The sequence below is a fragment of the Lissotriton vulgaris genome, chromosome 2_1 (genome assembly GCF_964263255.1).
Source record: "Lissotriton vulgaris chromosome 2_1, aLisVul1.2, whole genome shotgun sequence".
Lineage (NCBI taxonomy): Eukaryota > Metazoa > Chordata > Amphibia > Caudata > Salamandridae > Lissotriton > Lissotriton vulgaris.
Genome location: NC_141687.1, coordinates 1,840,144,063 through 1,840,163,091, shown reverse-complemented (window position 1 = coordinate 1,840,163,091; position 19,029 = coordinate 1,840,144,063). Strand labels below are relative to the sequence as shown.

General features: G+C 48.6%; 1 protein-coding gene across 2 annotated transcripts in view; it reads right to left on the bottom strand.

Annotated features, from left to right (window-relative positions):
- Nucleotides 1–19,029, bottom strand: part of ZWILCH (zwilch kinetochore protein) — a 405,441-nt gene that overhangs the window by 194,818 nt on the left and 191,594 nt on the right. For both annotated transcript variants that reach the window (XM_086957998.1, XM_086957999.1), the window contains 2 exons: nucleotides 2,294–2,373; nucleotides 884–1,039 (listed from right to left, as the gene is read on the bottom strand). In XM_086957998.1, coding sequence (XP_086814124.1) covers nucleotides 884–1,039; nucleotides 2,294–2,373 — 236 coding nt within the window. The remainder of the gene's footprint in view (nucleotides 1–883; nucleotides 1,040–2,293; nucleotides 2,374–19,029) is intronic.

Here is a 19,029-nt window from a genome sequence, read left to right as displayed (position 1 = left end):
TCGTGCAGGAGACAGAACTGATGTGATTGTGGAGTTTAAGATAGATTGATTTTTCAATGATCTTGCTGATGATTGGTAGGTGAGCGATGGGCTGGTAGTTGGCAAAGTCATCAGGGTCCAATGTAGATTTCTTTAGGAGTGGGAGAATCTGACCTGTCTTGAGAGCTTCTAAGATGATGCCTTGAGTGAAGGAGGCATTGACAGCGGTGAGTAGGAATGAGAGAGCATCCCCGGAGACAGCTTTTATGAAGGACAAGGGTAAGACATCTTCATAACATGTGGCTTCGAGGAAGTTTAGTATGTCAGGGGGACCTGCAAGGGATTGGGCTTTGAAGGATTACTATTGTGGTATTCTAGTTGAAGGGTTTGGCGAAAAAGATAAAGCAGACATGGTGATGTCAATGTGCTTATTATGGACCTGCTGTATTTGTTCCACTCAAGAGGGTGATGGCATCACTTTTCTGTGGTGTGTCAAAAAGGTGGAGCTGGCAGGGAAATTGATAATATTTGATGGTCTTAAAAAGTATTCTGATCTGTATATGGCTTCACTGATGGTGTCTGTGTAATACTTTGCTTTGGCTGATATGGTGAGCAGTCTGTATGTTGTGCACAAGGACTGCATTATCAAGAGGTCATTGGGAGTTCAGCATTATTTTCATTTTCTTTCCTGTCTGTGAATGGATTGTCAGCTAGGTCTTTAGGCTTTGGCTTGCACTTATGTGTTTTAATTGGGGTGCGGATTTCAAGTAGCTTTCCAAAAAAGTTGTTCAGAAGGTTGTTGGACTTGAATATTTTACTTGTCTAGTATGTATAAATATACTTGACCAAATAAATTCTGCTTAGAAGAAGTACAATACATAAAACAGTTTCTTTCTTCTCCTACCAGTGCTGCAGTTGAAGAACTTGGTGGCTTCTGCAAAATCTTGTCCACCGTATTCCACATGAAATCCACAAGTACATTACTCTGCGATTCAATGATGCTGTTTTCCACTGTGGTGGATCCAAATAAATCATACTGAGCAAAACCTTTAGTCATCGTCTGGAAGGAAAAAAGAACAGAACAGGTTAAAAATGCCACATCTATCAGATGTCCTAGTTTAACAGCACAGGCAGCGATATGAGCAAATGCAGGGCTATAATATTATCATCATTAATCCCAAGAATGATCCCTAAAGCAGTGAAGGGATTGCTTTTCAGTAAAAACAGTCTACTTTTTTTGAAACTGTTAAAGTAGATACAGTTTAACAATTGAGCGTATGTGCAGGTATAATCACTATTGACGACATATCGCTGATACCTACAACAGATCATTTGGGTTTGAATGGCTTGACAACATTTTGTCTGGTACTAAAAAATATTTTGTAAAACGTTTAAAAATATTTCAGGTTGGGTTTGCTTAGCAGAGGTTTGAGGCTCATGGAGCTTTTCTGAAACTTGACATCTGTATTGCACTGTTCATTGCAACATACCATTTCATGCAAATGTGTCCAATAGAACACCTTTACTGTTAACAAAATATTGTATGAAACCTATAGAAGATTTCGAGAGGTAAGAAAGCTGTAAACTACTTTTATTTTATTTTTAAAAACCGTGTGCCCCGCATCCCCAATAATCAGAATGCAGCAGAGAGATATTCTGGAAAAGCAGATGTAAAGAAACATTGGCAGATGGAAAGAGAGTTGAAAGGATGTCATTTATGAAAATATATCAAATATCGCAGTGATTAGTCAAAGTTAAACTTTGCGACACTTTGATAATTTTAAGGTGCATGTTGGATCACTTAAGGATGCGTGATGCATACGCAGCAGACAACAAAAGAAAGTAGCAGCAAATCAGTGAATGCTGAAATCCTTATAAGCGTCAGGGAAAATGTGGGGTTAGTGCCAGAATGAATTACTTAGGTCCATCCAAGCTGAGAATAGCATACTAAAAGGACTCTACAATCTCAAGGTGGCAGTCTAACGCAAAGAATTTGATCTCTCTACGCAACTGCGCAAGTTTTTAATAAGATAAAAAAATACTGGTGTAAATGATTTGTATACCCAACGATAAAAACGCATTATATTATAATTTTACTAGAGCTATGCATCTTTTTTTCCAAGAATATGCTATCCTGGTCTTCCATGCCACAGCATACTTGTCAGGGTCTTCTAATGCAACTTGATGAGGCAAGCCTATAGTGGACCAAACGCAGCACACACAGCTAAGAGCCTGACCAGCATACTGAGAGCTTTGATGCCCTTTGCTCTTGCTTAGGCGATATTTCTGAAAACATACTACGACTAGAACTTACCACAGATGAGTGGTGCTGGCCTTTATGGATTCGCTTAAGGTCCTCCAAGCTAGCAAATGGCACTTTTTCAGACATGGGACCTGCAAGAAAAATAAATGAGAAAATGATAAATCCTTTCATATCACACTAGTGCACTGTTCATGGTAAACAAGGTCTACACTGCACAAACTTGGCAACATTTCTGAATTTAAAATTCAGGTCAAATATATAAAAACTGGTATCCTCACTCCCTGAAAGAAGACTCGACAATTTAGAATGTACACGAGTTTCCTGAACTAGGAAATTCATGTGGAGGTATTGCACGTTTCAGGACACTGTAAAGATAGGGGCATATGCTTTAGGGCAGGTCATGACATTGAAAGCAGGAAGTCAATGGTTTTGTGACTATACTTAACAGATATGCGTCAGTTATATAATGCTTAGCAGAGCCTTGATGCTCAGAAACACACATCAGAATATCCAGCCTGGTAGGCAGCTATATAAACTGTTCACATTCATTTGCTATCCAATGTGCAAGATCGCAGTTCTTAAATGTTTGAAATATACCAGAAAAATACTATGATTCTGTCCAAGTGGAGGTTGTGATTTCCCCTAAACACAAAGTAACCCAAATATATTTTGTTGACTATATCACGACCCAACCTTTCCCACAGGTTAGAACTGCTGCATTCAGACTTCTAGTCTTCATTCTAGCCTTCCATTTGTATAAAACATGCTTAAAACATCTGAAAACTAATAGAGGCCTCTTCATTATAATCACTGTGCAATTCGTTTCTAGGAAAGTCTAGGTGACTGCAAAATTGTTGCCCAACTTTTTAAAAATATCATTTTGGAGTACCACCACTATGTATTTAATTTTGAAAATGACCGGTTGCGACTTAAAAAGCATGCATTTCTTGTACACTTGCACACGGCGTAAAAACCTACAAAGGGCTGACTATTTAATAAGTAGATCCCAGGTAACACAGTCAGTCATGACACTCTTTACTGACTGGTGGCTCAGAGGGCTGATCATATTACAGGTTGAATATTTTCAAATAGTTTACTGGGGAAGCAGGATTCCAAGCAAACGTGATATTACTCACTTGTTATTCTGTGTCCCAATCAGATGCCAAGTCCACAGCCAAACACTGTGTTGAAGATTTCAGATTTAATCTTTTTTAATGATGCGTTTTAGGTCTACTCTCAGGATAGGATTTAAAGAGTTCCACAGCTTAGGGCCCAGGATTTTCCATGCTCTACCTCCAAGATTCTGTCTGCAGGGCGGTATTTACATTGTAGAGTCAGGTGTTGAAGGTAGATCGGTCCTTTGTTCCAATAAGTAATTTTTCCTCTCTTAGTTCTCATAAGACCACGGATGTATAGTTGAAAGAAACGAAGACCCCACATAATACCAATGCCTTGGAAATTCCATATGCTGCGAAACTGCAGATGGAACTCTTTAATATCAGCCTTGCCAAAGGCACACCCTGCTCTACAGGGTAGGGCAGGGGTATAATCATAGAACCGAATTCTCTGTGCCCCCCCAAAGCGTAAGAGGAGGCCAGAACACTGAATCCATACTTGTTTAAAATTATTTGTGAGACTTTTCCATGTAGAAAAGGCTTAAAGAGCTTGCTTTTCAGTAATTAATCACAGCTTTACTTTGAGAATAGTCGCCCATTCATATACATCCATAGTACTAAGACACTCACTAGGTAATTTTCACTCTCTTTAAATTCATTAACATTAATATTTGGCTATTTAAGTCCAGGAAATGAGTGGTTTCCCTGGTCTTGGCCAATCTACTGGCTCTGGAGAGTCTTTAGCGGCCTAGCTTTGAGGTCTCCCCTACAAACAGCTTTTAGTTGTCTGCTGCCGAAGAGCTATTGTGTACAATACCAATACATAGAGTGGGTCGGCCCATTGCTTGCCTGCTTGTTTATCTCATTTGCTTGCTTCTGATTCAATGGCTTTCCTTCCTGTTCTTCGGTTTTATACCCATGGAGTTTAGCGTCTTTACCATCTTGGAGTAGATGACTTGTTTACTTCCATTGCTCCACATTAGGGAAATATTTCTTATTCTTTTGCTTTCAACCCTCCATGGGAGTGTATGTTTTTTCTTGCCCATACCCCCTCTCTCTCCTGTGTGCTGACCCCTTCATAGGAGAGCTCACCCCACCTTAATGCTTTCTCCTCTGCCCTTAATTATGTCACTGCTTCGTTAACGGTCTGGCTCAATTATGTTTTATTTAAACACTCAGCTTTTGCTCCTCTCTGATACCCCGATGACATTAACTTTACCCCACAATCTCCGAACACTCCATTCGTCCCCAGACCCTTCCCCATCTGCTTCTAATTTATTCATTTGACATTTTTAAGAATAGCTGGCAGCTTCAATTTGATATTGGCCTGCTACTTTTTACTACACACACTTTTGCACAATTTTAATATATATTTTTTAAATAACCACTCCAAGATGGACTTTGGCTTCATTAAGGATGCATATATAGTTTCCTCACCGTGGGCCAGCTTTTGGCCTTTATTTTGTAGATACCGTTTAGCATCGATAACTAGCTTTAACAAAATCAAAAGGCCAGCTAACACCTTTCAAATGCGAGACCTAGTTACTTTGTCAATGCTTGTTAAAAATCTCTCATCTGGCTAAAAGCACAGAAAACCAAATGCTCCTCTGTGGGACTCACGAGACTGCACAACCTTTATTAGCTCTAAACCTTCAGGCATCTGGACTAGTTTTCTGGGGAAGATTCGATTAAGAATGGTCAACTTAAAGAGGTGACTGGCAAGATAGGTAGCTAGAGCTAAACACTATAACTGACTGATTTGTTAATCCTATAGTTATCTAGTCATCTGACCCAGATAGGCTGATCAAATTCTGGCATTAGTGATTTATGTTGAAAAGCCGTGTTTCATGGTATTGGACCTGCATAGGAAAGGAGGCAAAGAATACAAGTTGGCACCCTCCCTCTGTGGGGACATGCGAGAAAGAAGCCCAGGGCAGGGACTGTATACTGAGCACGGAGGACTTGAGCAACATAGCATGATGCCCCCACTAACCCCCAGAATGGGAGTTAGTGGGGGCATTCAATTTGCACACTGGAGGGAGTTGCTGTGAAACAAAACTGGATGGGGAGGAGGATGAATATACGGGTAGGAACCTCAGTTCCAATGATGAGACTGAGACAATAAGGCAGAAGGGCCTGAAGATGGGGTGAGATAGATGCCCAAGGATAGTGGGGTTGAGAGAAGGCCCTGAACTGGGAAAGTCCTTGGCCTGCTGGATCTATCTGGCATTTCTGGACTTTGTGGTTGCATGCCCAGGAGCAGGGGCGAGAGACATTAGCACGCAGTAACGTTTGTTTCTAAGCTCCTGGGTGCCACGTGAATTCAAGGAAGGGCCTAACCTGGTGGTGAGCCTGCTGAAGTGCGGTGAGGTTCACTGCGCCCAGGACTGAGCTTAACAGTTGGCAGTTCTGTTGTTCCTGTACTCCATAAAGATGGCAGATTAAGGTGAAACACAGTAAAGCGTCCTTGGTGAAATATATGCTGTGCATTGCCAGACCACTGGATCCTACATCCGTTATTGAGAAACTGCACCAGACAGGCAGTTGCAAGTGAGCCAAGTTGTCCGAAGAGTTCTCAGCATTCTTGCTCCTGCATATACCAACCTAGAGTGGGATATCATACAAGACCAAGTCAATAAAATAATCCAGACTCATGGGATCATACAATATATCTAAGGTGGTAAAGATTTATTGGCCTGACTGCCATGTTGGGAAGGTAGACAAAGCCACAGTGTACAAGCTTACCTCCTCCTGGCCATCTGAGTTTCTGGCCATAGGAACTGGGCACAATGCCTGTTCCCGTTTAACGTGTTAAAGATCTTGGAGATAAAATTGGCAGGGCTCTTTCTCTCTCTCAACAAATCGAGTCAGCAGCAACACCTGGACTATTTCAGCTTAATTCTTTAAAGCCTTATCTTTATGTTAAACGCATTCAATATTTGGATTCTCTGCGTGGTCTCCTCTGGTCTCAAATATTACAATTAAAAGTATTTGGATATCCCACAGTACCAAATTCGAACATTGCAAATTATCCAAAATGTTGCTGCACATTGAGCTTTAGAGTTGAGGGGCAAAGACTGCTGTCCTCGTTTTGCACACAACGTCAATATAAGCCCTAAAACCTGGAAATCATGTGCTCTTGGTAGACCTAAAGTAAGCTACGAGGCAGCACAGCATTCTAAGTGGCAGCTACGAGACACACTACCAGAGTCACAATACCCAGTTTTGGGTATATGTTTTCCTTTTAGAAAATCACAAAAATAAATAAAAAAAACAAATGAAAACATAATTCAGAGAGTTCAGGTCTGCTTTACAACACGTTGATAAATTTGGATACATATATCAATTTGACAGTTTTGATGGGTCTCCTTTAGCTCCTTCTATATATTTTTACAGTAGATCTTTTCATCCTTCAGCAGTGATTTCTTACATGGAAGTTTCAACTGATAACATTCTAGTTTGTTTTTTAAAACAACTATTTTTTCAATATCCAATACAGATAGCAAAGTCAGTTAATTTAAATATTACCGAAGCAACTATATGAATATTACAGGACCAATTTGCATACTGACTTTCTAAATTGCTCATGTGATCGTTCATCATCCAACTGTGGGTTCATGCAGGCAGTGCTCCCCGAGGCAGTGCCAATACATATCGTCCTGGCCATAATAATGTCTTTTGGCATCGCTTTGTCTTCCATACACTGAACGATGCTTGCAGCCTTTCTTGATTTTGTGGGACAGATTTGGTTTCTTAATTCCCCAGCCACGTCTCTTTATTGCCACCATTAGTGCTAGTGTCCCAAAAAGAGAATGATTCCTAGTTAAGTGCACCTGCATTTCCGATACTTCATCTACTATCCAGTGAGGGGGGCCCCCCTGCCAGGGCCGGACTGGCCGTAGCAGGCACCGGGTGTTTCCCTGGTGGGCCACTAGGGTGAGGGCCGGTTTTGGCCCTCTTGGGGGTTGTTTTTGTTACGGGGGCCGGCAATATCAGACCCTTGTAACAAAATTGACTGAAACCGGCTCTAGCAAACAGCTCGGCCGCACCCCCTCTAAAACCAAGAGGGCCGGCTGGCCGAGCAGTTTGCCAGGGCCGGTTTTGGTGCTCAATCCGGAGCTGCCCCCTGCAAGCTATGCTGAAGAGGCCCCTCAAACTCGCATCAGTAGGAGCTGAGGTGGCCCCCTCCAGTATGGGTAAGCCTGGGGACCTCCGGGGGACTGCAGGGGCCTTTGTTACGCCCCTGCTACCCCTCTATTAGTTCGGAGTAAACCTACATTCACTGTTTGTATGTAGAAAATAGTCTTCTAATTATATCACAACGGAGGACTAGAGGAGATTTAGAGACCTGCAAGGGTTAGCTTCTCTACTTCATATAGCAAAAACACAGAAAGGAACCTTTGGGTCTATGTGCATAAATAGTCTCGCTGGAAGCCTAACCCCAGAAGAGCATCCCTCTTATAGGACGGTTTCCCTCACCCACTGTAGGTGGCATGCTTAATCGTTGGGAAACCTCCTTGTATCACAATTTCTAGTCATGACATGGGCTACAACTCCCTCACTGAGAGGGAGGTGGTCAGGGATGTTTTTGTGCTAAGAGAGGTATATATTAAATGCCCAATTGTGGTGTTAAGTGTGGTGAAGGCAGCAGAACAAATGAAGAAACGTGATTAAAACTAACTCCAGGGTTTGCAAAAACTTTATTTGGGTGACCCTGAGCCAGGATTAAAAACAGCGTGGCACTGCAGGAATAATTAAATCCTCTTATGTGTCACCAAGGTCGTCGTGTTTCAGCCTATGACTCAGAAGGTGTTGTGGCCTTCTTCAGGACCCAAGAGTGTTGCTGCTCAAAGTGCTCAAAACAGAAAAGCATAAATCATATTAATACTAAATACAAAATCAAGGAGTAATCCACATTTCTAACCGAGGATGCAACTAATCTCCTCTTCTAGCATCTGCTAATGCGATAAGCTTTGAGAATAATTTTCAGATGCAGCTCTGCTCATGTCAACTTCCCTGGGACGCATCAAGGAAGCTTCTTGTTCAGCATCTTTGAGAGGACCTACTTCATTTAATTATGACTTCCTAAGTCAGAGGAGACAATCAAGTGTTATCATGGTTTTGTATATAGCAGATACTGCTCCAGTACCTCTTTTGTCCACTATATTCTCATTTTAGCTTTGCTAGTTCTACCGTGAGTCATCTGTTGGCTTTGCTTTCTAGATTTTTCTCAGTCACAAACAGTGGACAGAGAAACATGGAGCAAACCGTTAGGACTAACGTGAGGCATCCTCTTCTGAATTCAGAAGCCACTTCTTAATTTAATAAAAATTGACAAAGTTACTGTAGGAAAGTAGGATCTGCTTTCACGGTTACCCCCACTTTTTGCTGGTGTTATTCTGTTTTATGACTAGTCTGACTGGGATCCTGCTTCTCAGGAGCCCAGTCACTGTGCTTTCTCCCTACATTTGACAATGGTAAGTACTCCTGTACCTTCCCAATTGGCTACTGGTGTACCCTTCTAAGTCCCTAGTATATGGTACTGAGGTACCCAGGGCATACGTACATCAGAAGTCTTCCACGGCCTGCAGCATGTATTGTGCCACCCAGGGGAGTCCACTTAAACTGTGAATACTGGCCGGACATGGCAGCCTGTGTGAGTTGGTGCTTGCACTTCTCACCCCTACAAACCCCGGAGTCAATTTTCCAGGCTTTGTAAGTGTTGTCAGCCATTTATTACATGTAGCGGACATCATGTCATTTACAAGAGGTCTACCTATTTTTGGGCTGCACCAAAATCGGTCATGTTTAGTATCAAACATGTTGAAATCCTACTCCAAAACCGATTCCAGTGTTGGATGTAGGATCCCATGCACTGGGGGCCTCCTCTTGGATGCCCCCTCTATTCCCAGTACCAGCCTTTCAGGGTCTAACAGCAAGCTAATGCTGCTGCCAACCACAGACACGTTTCTGTCCTCCTGCTACTGAGCTGAGCCTGAGCAGAGGAAGGTAGAAAAATAGGTTTCCTGTCACAGGGAGGTGTGACCACCTCTCAGAGAGGACTTATTGTATTGGGCTGGGGTGGGAGGCACTTGCCAGCGCCACCAGACTGCTTTGAAGGACACATTTGGTGCCCTCCTTGCATACTCCAGTTTGAGCCAGTTCAGGGAGCCCTTGGCTCCCACTCTGGCACAGAACTGGAAAAAGGGAGAGGAGTTGGCCTAACAGCCAGGGCGGTCGACCTCGAATCTGGGGAACCGGGTTCGAGTCTCGGCAATGACGCTAAACATCCTGTGATTCTGGGCAAATCACGTAATCTCCCCTGTGCCTAATAAAAATGAATGTGTCCTCATGTAACGCAACTTGTGCTATGTAAAGCGCTCTGATACCCGATACCTTCGGGTCAAGTTTGAGCTATATAAAACTCTGTAAAAAAAAAAAAGGACATGGGAGTATCCTCCCCTCTGCCAGCCCCTCCTCAGGGAGGAACCCCTGAATCGTTCTAACCCTTTCCCTGGTGTACTTAAGGGCTTACCTGTGGGTCGCTCTTTAGATTAGTCACGGGATAAGATTATAACCTCAAACCACTTCAACTTCAATCGTCTGTGCACCTGGACTTCGCCTGGAACTCAAACTGCACCAAGGAACACTCCTGCAGCTCCTGGGCTTGTTGTTCTGCAAGTCTTCTTCATTGTCTGTGACTAGGCTTCTTCCAGGTTCCTCTCCAGACATGTAGGCATCAAGCGCACCTGATGGATGTAAACTCCCGTAGAGTGAAGGAGTCACTGCCCTGCATCTGCAAGCAAAGCAACAAAGCTGACTGGTTTCGAAAAGCTCAACAACATAGGTGGTGGTCCTGCAACTTCCCGGAGATCTGACCTGTCCTCTCAGCAAGTTTGAGGCCAGTATCGCTGGAACCGAACCCTTGTGTATCAAGTCGACTTGCCATTTCCAAGGCTTATTGGCTCTGTACTCCAGAGATCTTTGGGCTACAAGAAGCTCCAGCATCTCTTCCTCACAAGATCTTCCTCCTCACCTCATCCTCTGCACAGTGGGACTGCATCTTTAGTGAGCTACTCTTGCTACTCCTGTGCCTTCGGCCTGTAGGTCCTCTTGAGGGTCTTCTTTAGCTTCAGTTGGCCATTCCGCTTGCTCGGGCCTGGTCTGACTCTCCTGCAATTGGGGAGTCCCAACATTGCTCCTTTATTGTTTACCACGTCTGTAGCTGCTGCCAAGGCTTGTTGGTGCTCCCGCAGGACCATAGCGTTGCCTGGTCCTCACAGCTGCAGCGACAAGGACACCTTCAGCACTCCTGCATCTTCCGTCATCGGTAGTCATTGCTCTTCCGTGCCTACTGGCAGACTCTGTCCCATCTGCTTGCAGGTTCTTCTTTTCAAGAATTCACCCTTGGATTCCACCGGACTCTTTCACCTTCTTCGCCAACAGCATCTTTCCCAAAGTCCTCCACTGTAGTCTATGGTGGTTTCCGACTTCACTTCGAACCTATGCACCCAGCTTCCCTGGTGTAGGTATACTGTTTTCTGGGGTATCCATCGATGGGGTGACTCTCCAACCTTCTATCTTCCACTGGGTTTCTTCAGTGTCCACTGGGAAGGGTCCTTCTTTGAAACTGCAACCATGACTTTCTCATTGACTTGTATTGGATATGCAGCTGTATTTCCACTCTGCAGACAGCCTCCGTGGGGTTCCTGGGTACTCACCTCGTGTGGTTCCTTGCTTCCCCAGCTTTTCTGAGTCTCCTGCTCCAAGTTCCAACTTCGGCCGCAGTTCGCATTCCACTTCTTTAGTATAGGGTTTGGTCTCCCCATGGATACCACGGTGTATTGTGCTTACTCACCTCTTGCAATTGAAGTATTCTTGTATATTTGGGTTGCTCTCACCGGGTAGGAGATATACCAATGTGTTAGTGAGTGTTGTGTGATAAATAGACCTATTTTTTATAACTACACTGGGCAGGTCTCTTTCACTTAACCTACACTACATGATTAGATGTGGTAAAACAAGCAGCTTAACACTCCTTCTGGACGAAGCCTGAAGACTACTCTCCACAGCTGCCACTTGGAGAGCTTTCAATAGCTGTCTAAAACCACTAAAATCACCATAAGGTTCGCCTGAATTAGTGCAAGATGCTTCACTTAAATAAGTGTGGACCATATACTAAGCTAGCCTCCTGCAGTTATTACTGGCGTAGTGACTTACATTTTTTTTTTTTTATTTCACAACAGATTTTATTGAGCAGTTAAAGCCGAGGAAAATTATGGCTCTCCACAATCAGGAGATCACCACCAACAGTTATGGTACAGTTTGTTACGCATGCACAATTGTCCGATCAATAAGAAGAGAAAAGCTTAAGAAAAACCACCACTCATCCCACCCTCGCCCCACCAACTCCCACTACCCCCAAACCCCCTCCCCCCCATTCCCACCCCCCTACGCACGTGTGCAAGAATCTGCGAGAAAGACTTGGGTGCGGTGTGACAGGTATGCCACAGAACTCAGGCCAATACAACACATCTCATTCATATGTCTTCCTCTCGTTCCACTGGGGGATCCAATGACAGCCCCCTATAATCAGCCCACCGCTTCCAGATTTTAAAATGCTTACAGGGGCATCCCCTTGCCTCAAACACCGGTCTCTCGAGCCCCATGTAGTAATCCAGTCCAGCCTTCCATGCAGACAAGGGGGGGGGGGGCTCTCTCTCCATTCCATGCCCGGGCCAGATCTCTCTTAGCCACAACAAGTCCCAACAACAGTAAGTGGTGTTTGTATATGTTTCCACCGATACCCTCCATGACATGGAGCAACCCCAGCCGATGAGTGCGGGGGAGATCCCAACCCAGGACTTCAGACAGGCAGCCCCATACACCTCTCCAAAAGCCAGACAGTCTAGCACACGACCACACCGTATGCAGTAGCGTTCCCAGTGCAGCCCCACAGCGCAGACACTCCGGAGACTCAATCAGTCTAGCATTCCATAATCGCTCTCGGGTGCAATAGGCCCTATGAAGATATTTAAATTGAATGAGCCGAAGCCGCATTGCGATAGCAGCCCCTCGCGGGGACTCCAGGGCCTCCCTCCAATCATCCTCGTCCAGGGGACCCACATCCACCTCCCATGCCGCCCGGAGGGGAAGTAATGTAGAGGAGCAATTTGTAACCAGCGTCTGGTAGATTCGGGAGACCTTCTTATCCCCCAGGTCTCCCATAAAGACCTTCGCCTCGACCGGACTAAACTCGGGGAGAGACTCCAAGTGAGTGATACTGAGGGTGAGTGCATGACGCAGTTGTAAATAGCGGAAGAACTGGGATTGAGGCGCTGAGCTCCTGAAACGATTTGAGGGTAGTTCCAGACATTACTTGGCCCAGCAACGAGATCCCTATGGCCTCCCATCCCTCAAACCCGGCCAGAGTAGAGAGCTCTGGGAGCAGGCCATTATGCCACAGTGGCGTTTCTGCTGTCAGTTTGCCCCACCAGCCCATTCGGCGCAACGCCTGTCTCCATACAGCAAAAACCACCTTCGTGACAGACGGTAGCGTCCGCCGCAGTCGGGCGGAGTATAAGATTGTGTGTAGCGTATTCTCCCCCATGAGCAAGCGCTCCAAAGCATAGGCCGGGTCCCCCCTATCGCCATCCCACCATTCATTAAGAATAAGCAGTTGAGAGGCCTGGTGATAAGACAGCAGATCGGAGGTGGCCAGGCCACCACAATAGGTGGTCAAGAAGCACGTCCGTAGCGCCACCCTGGCCGCCCCTCCAGCCCATAGGAAGCGGCCCAGCACCGAGTTGACTTGTCGGAACCACTGCGGGCTGACAGGGTAAGGGTAGTTTTGCAACTGATATAGCAGGCGTGGAAGCGCAACCATCTTGAAGATTGCGGACCTGCCGAATATGGTTAACGCCATTCTGGACCACGTTTTGGTATCAGCCTGAACTCGCTCCCATACAGGCACGATGTTGCGTTCCCAAGCTATGGTTGCCGATTCCGACAGAAACACCCCAAGGTATTTCAGCCCGTCAGATGCTACCCGCAGTCCTGCCGCCCAGGGGTCTGTTATGGCTCTACCCCCCAGCACCCACAGAGTAGACTTGTGCAGGTTCAGCCGAAGGCCGGAAACCTCTCCAAAGATACGCATAATGTCTAGTACTCGGGGCCCAGAGCGTTGCAAATCTGTGAGGAAGAATAGGACGTCGTCAGCATACAATGCAATTCTGTCCGCTAGATCCCCACTCCACACAAACCCACGCATCTGTGCATCTATGCGCACCCAAGAGGCCAGGGGCTCCATAGCCAGGGCAAACAGGTATGGGGACAATGGGCATCCCTGCCTGGTCCCCGACCAATCCGAAACTGTTCGGAGATGGCTCCAGCGACCCGTACCGAGGCCGTGATGTCAGTATACAGTAGCTTAAGATATGACAAAAACACTGGGCCCAGATTGATACGGGGCAGGAGTGCAAAGAGGTACGCCCAACTAACAGAGTCGAAAGCTTTGTCCATGTCTGCTAACAGCAAGCCCGCCTGTTCGCCCAAGGCCCCCATGGCGTCCACCGCTGCATGTGCCCGCCGGATGTTGTGGCATGTCGCCCTATGAGGCATGAACCCGGCCTGGTCAGGGTGAACCAGATCCGTGATATACGGAAGTAGGCGATTCGCTAGAGCTTTCGCTAGAATTTTGGCCTCAATGTCTAGCAGGGATATGGGGCTATACGAGTCGTGCCTGTCAAGGGGCCTACCCGGCTTTCGAAACACTACAATTTCCGCATGGCGCCAATCAGATGGTAGCTTGCCCCGGGTCCGGGCCGCCTCGAGCGCACGTCGTAGTGAGACCCTAACAGGAGGTGGAATTTCTCATAAAACTCACATGGGTAGCCGCTCGGCCCGGGTGCCTTCCCGGTGTTTAGCTGCCCCAGAGCCTCCCCGAGTTCCTCAGCAGTAAGCGGAGCGTCAAGCGCCGTCCTGGCCTCATCCGAGACAGCCTTCGGCGGTAGGTCATCAAGGAATTTGGCTACTTCATCTGCTTCCAGACAGTCTCGTGAGGTATACTGCTCTTTGAAGTATCGGGCGAAACTAGCCGCCAGTTCAGCCGGGTCCGTCATCACCGACCCGTCATCTGCAGTGAGGCCTGGCAGTGTAAGTGGTTGAAGACTAGACTGACACAGCCGATGAAGCATCGTACAGGACTTGTCTCCCCACTGGTAGATTCTACTCCGCGTGGCGAGCCACGCTTGCTTAGCCTCGTCATATAAGATAGAAGCATACAACTGTTGTGCCTGCAGGAGCAACCGTATCACAGTCTCATCGCCCCCTCCCCGGCTACGCTGTTCTAGGGCCTCGACCTGTGCAGCTGCAGCTGTAATGGCTTCCCGGTGCTTCCGGCGGGCGGTCGTACACCAAGCAATATCGACCCCCCGTATCGTGGGCTTCATCGCTTCCCAAACCACCACAGCGTCCACCTCGTCTACGAGATTATCTCGCCAGTAATGATCGATAGCCTCTCGCACATGGTGGACATATTCGGGTTGTTGTAGGTGCCACGAGGACATCCTCCAACGGAATGGCTGCCATTTTGTATGAAGCTCTATCTTGACGAAAACTGGGGAGTGATCAGATAGTCCTCTCGGCAATATCGCAGCCTCCCGCACTCTACTCAGGCAGGCACCGGGCATAAACACATAATCCAGCCGCGAGAAGGAGCCATGCACCGCAGATACATACGTGAACTCACGCGCTGCAGGGTGCATATGCCGCCACACATCCACCCAGCCCATACTCTCTACCATCGCACGCAGTTGGGTATGTGGGACGGAGGGGGGAGCACTCGCAGCCATAACTTGTCTCCTCTGACGGTCCATACAGGCATCCATTACCTCATTCCAATCCCACCCAACCACCGTCAAGGACTCCGGGATATCTTCCCATATTGTAAACAGCCTCTCCGACAAGGCCCATTGCAGAGGGGGGGGGGGGGGGGGGGGGGGGCATATACACTTCCAAGGACCACTAGCATAGTAGTCCATTCAACCATAGTCAAGGTGATCTCCCCAACCAGGCCCTCTGCGCCACCCCCACACACCCCACATCCTACTCAGTACATCGGAAAACAGCACGTGCGATTCCCCCCACCAACCCCCGAACCCCCAAGCAGCAACATCTACCCCCACCCGACCCCAGTCCCGAACCACCCCCAACAACCCCTCTCCCACCACCCCCTGTCCCCAACTCCCCCCACCCCTATACCTCATGGAACACTGAAGTACCTGTCGCGGCATGGACAGCCCCGGACCCAGAACCGAGGACCCAGGGCCAACCATGCCAATGGATCCCAACACCCCTTAAACCTTAAGGTCACACCCCCCCCCCCCTGTCAACTCCCACAGCGTGTGGAGGTTGGTGGCCCCTATTAAGCTGCCTCCCGAACCTCAGCTGTGATACCACATATGTTCAAGGCACTTCTCAGAGCAGGCAGCTCCGCATCAGCGGCACCTCCCAATAAGCAGTCCTGCCGTGGGACCCCCCCGCAGATCGAGGCGATACCCCTGTAGAGAAGGACAGATCCCCCCCCAGGGTTCAACGGCCATTGTCAGAATGATCGGACTCCATTGTCTCACTGGTCTGCGTCGCACTGGCAGAGGCGGATCTCTTGCGTGATCGGGACCTCCGATGTCTTCCCTTCCGGGCCGGGCGGTCCGCCCGCTCCTGTGACGATCCCCTCGATCCGCCTGGGTCCGGACCCGGCTGGGCATGCGGCCTGATCCGCACAGTTTCGTCTGTCCACTTGAAGACGTCTTCCGGGGAGTCGAAGAAGTGGGTCCGGGACTGGTATACCACCCGCAGGCGAGCCGGGTATAACAAGGAGTACTGGAGTTTCAGGCCCCGCAACTTGGCTTTGGCATCCACAAATGATTGGCGTTGCTGCTGTACAAGCTTCGTGTAGTAGGGAAAAATCATAATCTTCCGATTTTCATAGGAGATGGAGCCTCTGGTTCTCGCCTCTCGCAATATAACATCACTGTCGTGATAATTCAAAAGTCTGGCAATGACTGGTCTGGGACGCTCACCCTTCGGCGGCCTCTGTGTCAGGGCTCGGTGTGCACGCTCAATCACAAAGCAATTGGATAGAACCCCCGGTGGGAGCCAGCTCTCCAGCCACTGGGACAGAAACTGCTCCATGTCATCTTTCTCACATCTCTCTGGAAATCCTAGAAAGCGGAGGTTATTCCTGCGCGCGCGCCCTTCAGCATCCTCCACCCGAGACGCGAGATTCTTTTGGACGTGCTCCATCTCCGCCAAGTTCTGTTTCAGTGTCCCAACGTCAGTCTCAACCACCGAGGTCCTGGATTCCGTCTCCGTGATCTGCGCTACCGCATTCCGCAGGTCCTGGCGCAATAGAGTTACATCCGCGCCCACTGCCCCAATCTTGGCGTCCAGCATGTCCCTGGATTGGGTGATTGCCGCCATGAGCGCCGCGTTGTCCGGCACCGCTCCATTGCTGCCACTGGACGCACCGGGCCCTCCACTGGGCCCTGTAAACTTGGCGATGGGACCCTGCTTGGGCGGACCACCTCCTCCCCTGGTCATTGCTGCGTGCAGTCTCACTTCCACAACACCACAGGTGTCTGCGTCTGTCCGTGCTCCTCAGATCGCCAAAGGTGTCCCACCCCGATCAGCACCGGGGGCTCCTCCAACCCCGGGGGGAAGGCCGCCGCGGCTCCACGGATTCCGACGGCAGGCGGGCCCTCCAGCCGAACCAGTCAACGCGCCACAAAATAAGTCCAAGCCGCCCCCACTGGTCCGGCCACCACGTGTGTCCAGTCTCGTGGCCCACTCCAGCACACGGCCCCACTGCCCCACAGCCGGTTTCAACCGTCCAGCAAGTCTCAGGTGAGACACTCACAGTTACGGTGAGCCTCCGGGCAGCACTCCTGTCGCCGGTCTCTCATCGGCCCACCGGATGCCTCAGGGGAGGGGGGGGGCCCACAGCCGCACCAACAAGCCACACCGCTCCACTCTAGGGCCTCGGTCACACAGCTCCTGCCGTTGGTCTGCTCCACATGTAGGTCCAGGGCCAGCCCCCGTGTGTAGAAGACGGGGCCCCGGCCGCCCTCAGTCCACACAGGCCGCAGCAGTGCCCCGCCGCCCCAGGCACCTCCTCCACACGCCGGACGGTCACTCGAGGCACGGCCACGGGCCTCACCACCTCCAGGTACGATCAGCGCCGATCCACCTCAATCCGGGCCCGGGCCAGCCCCTGGGTCGCGAAACTCGAGGCCCCGGCTGCCCGAGGTCCGCACAGGCCTCAGTGTCTTTATGTCGATTTGGGCGCCTCTCCGACTTGCAGGGCGGCACCACAGGGCACCGCCGCGGCTCCATTGATCCCCGGTGCTGCAATCCCGGGCCGGGGTATCGCCGGCCGGTCCGACCACCGGCCGCTGTCCGCAGACCCTCCGCTCGGCGGCCTAAAAAAATCGAGGTCCCGGCTCCGCCAACGGGCACCAGGCCACACTGTACCGCAGATGATCCCGGCCCTCCGGATCGTCCGGGAGGACAGCTCGGCACACCGGAGAGGTTTAGGCGCCGCCAGAGACACTCGCCACACAGGTGGTACAACTAGCGGGCTCGGAGGCCAGGATAAATAAGCAAATTGTGTCCGGGCCGGCGGGAGCTCTACAAGGCTGCGACCGCTATCTTCGCCCGCTAAGCCACGCCCCCGTGACTTACATTTTTAAAGACATATTATTGTAGATACATAAAGAAAAATAATGACTTTAATAATTAATAACCGGTGATAAGTCTAAAATGCTATATTCTATTGTATAAGTTAATTACAAATAAAAAGATATATATACAAATTAATTATTATTAAATACCAAGGCTTGCAACTGAATCAAATTATTTTCAATTGATTTCACAAAGGCTAATAGAGTAAAACACTGTGAAACATGAAAAGAGGTTTGTACAACAATTGTGGAAAAAGATGTGTACAGGCCATTCAGTGGGTGGTGCAGCGATGTTTGAACTTGGGAGCCTTTGACCATCTTTAGCATTAGAACTATGTTTAACAACCAAATAATCTACCATCCAATCCTGGGGTATAAATCTCGCATAATGTGATATGCTCAGACGTGAGTCCCATGCTCTCCACACCACTGGAGTCAAGCTATCCTGGCTGAAGACGGCTGATAGCCAGAAACCGGTCCTAGGATGCTTGATTCCGGTCCAGGAAAGACATGGCTTGGCAGTTCGGGCTGGACTGTTCCCATGAGGCACAGGGTCAAGGCAGATTTGCATATGGCCATGTCTGAACTGGGGTGGTGTGGAGTGCAAAAAAACGATGGATTTAGGCCTAGATCTCTGTACTGGGGTGAATGTTTGACATTGTTCTGCATTAAGAAAGCCGGTAGCGCTACCGGCTTCCTTAATCCCCGGTTGCACTCTACGGCGACTCCGGCTGTCCTGCGATCTTCTCGACGTGGGTGGGGTAGGTGACTAGATGCCATCTGCCAGCAACTAACCAGGTTTTTATACATAGTTCTGGCCCCACCAGGTCAGCCTAGGGGTTCTCCTCTCGGGGACTACGGGTTCTCAATGGAGGTTTGATCCTACGACACAAAGCCAGGTCGTATCCTCGATTTCTCCTACTATTGAGAA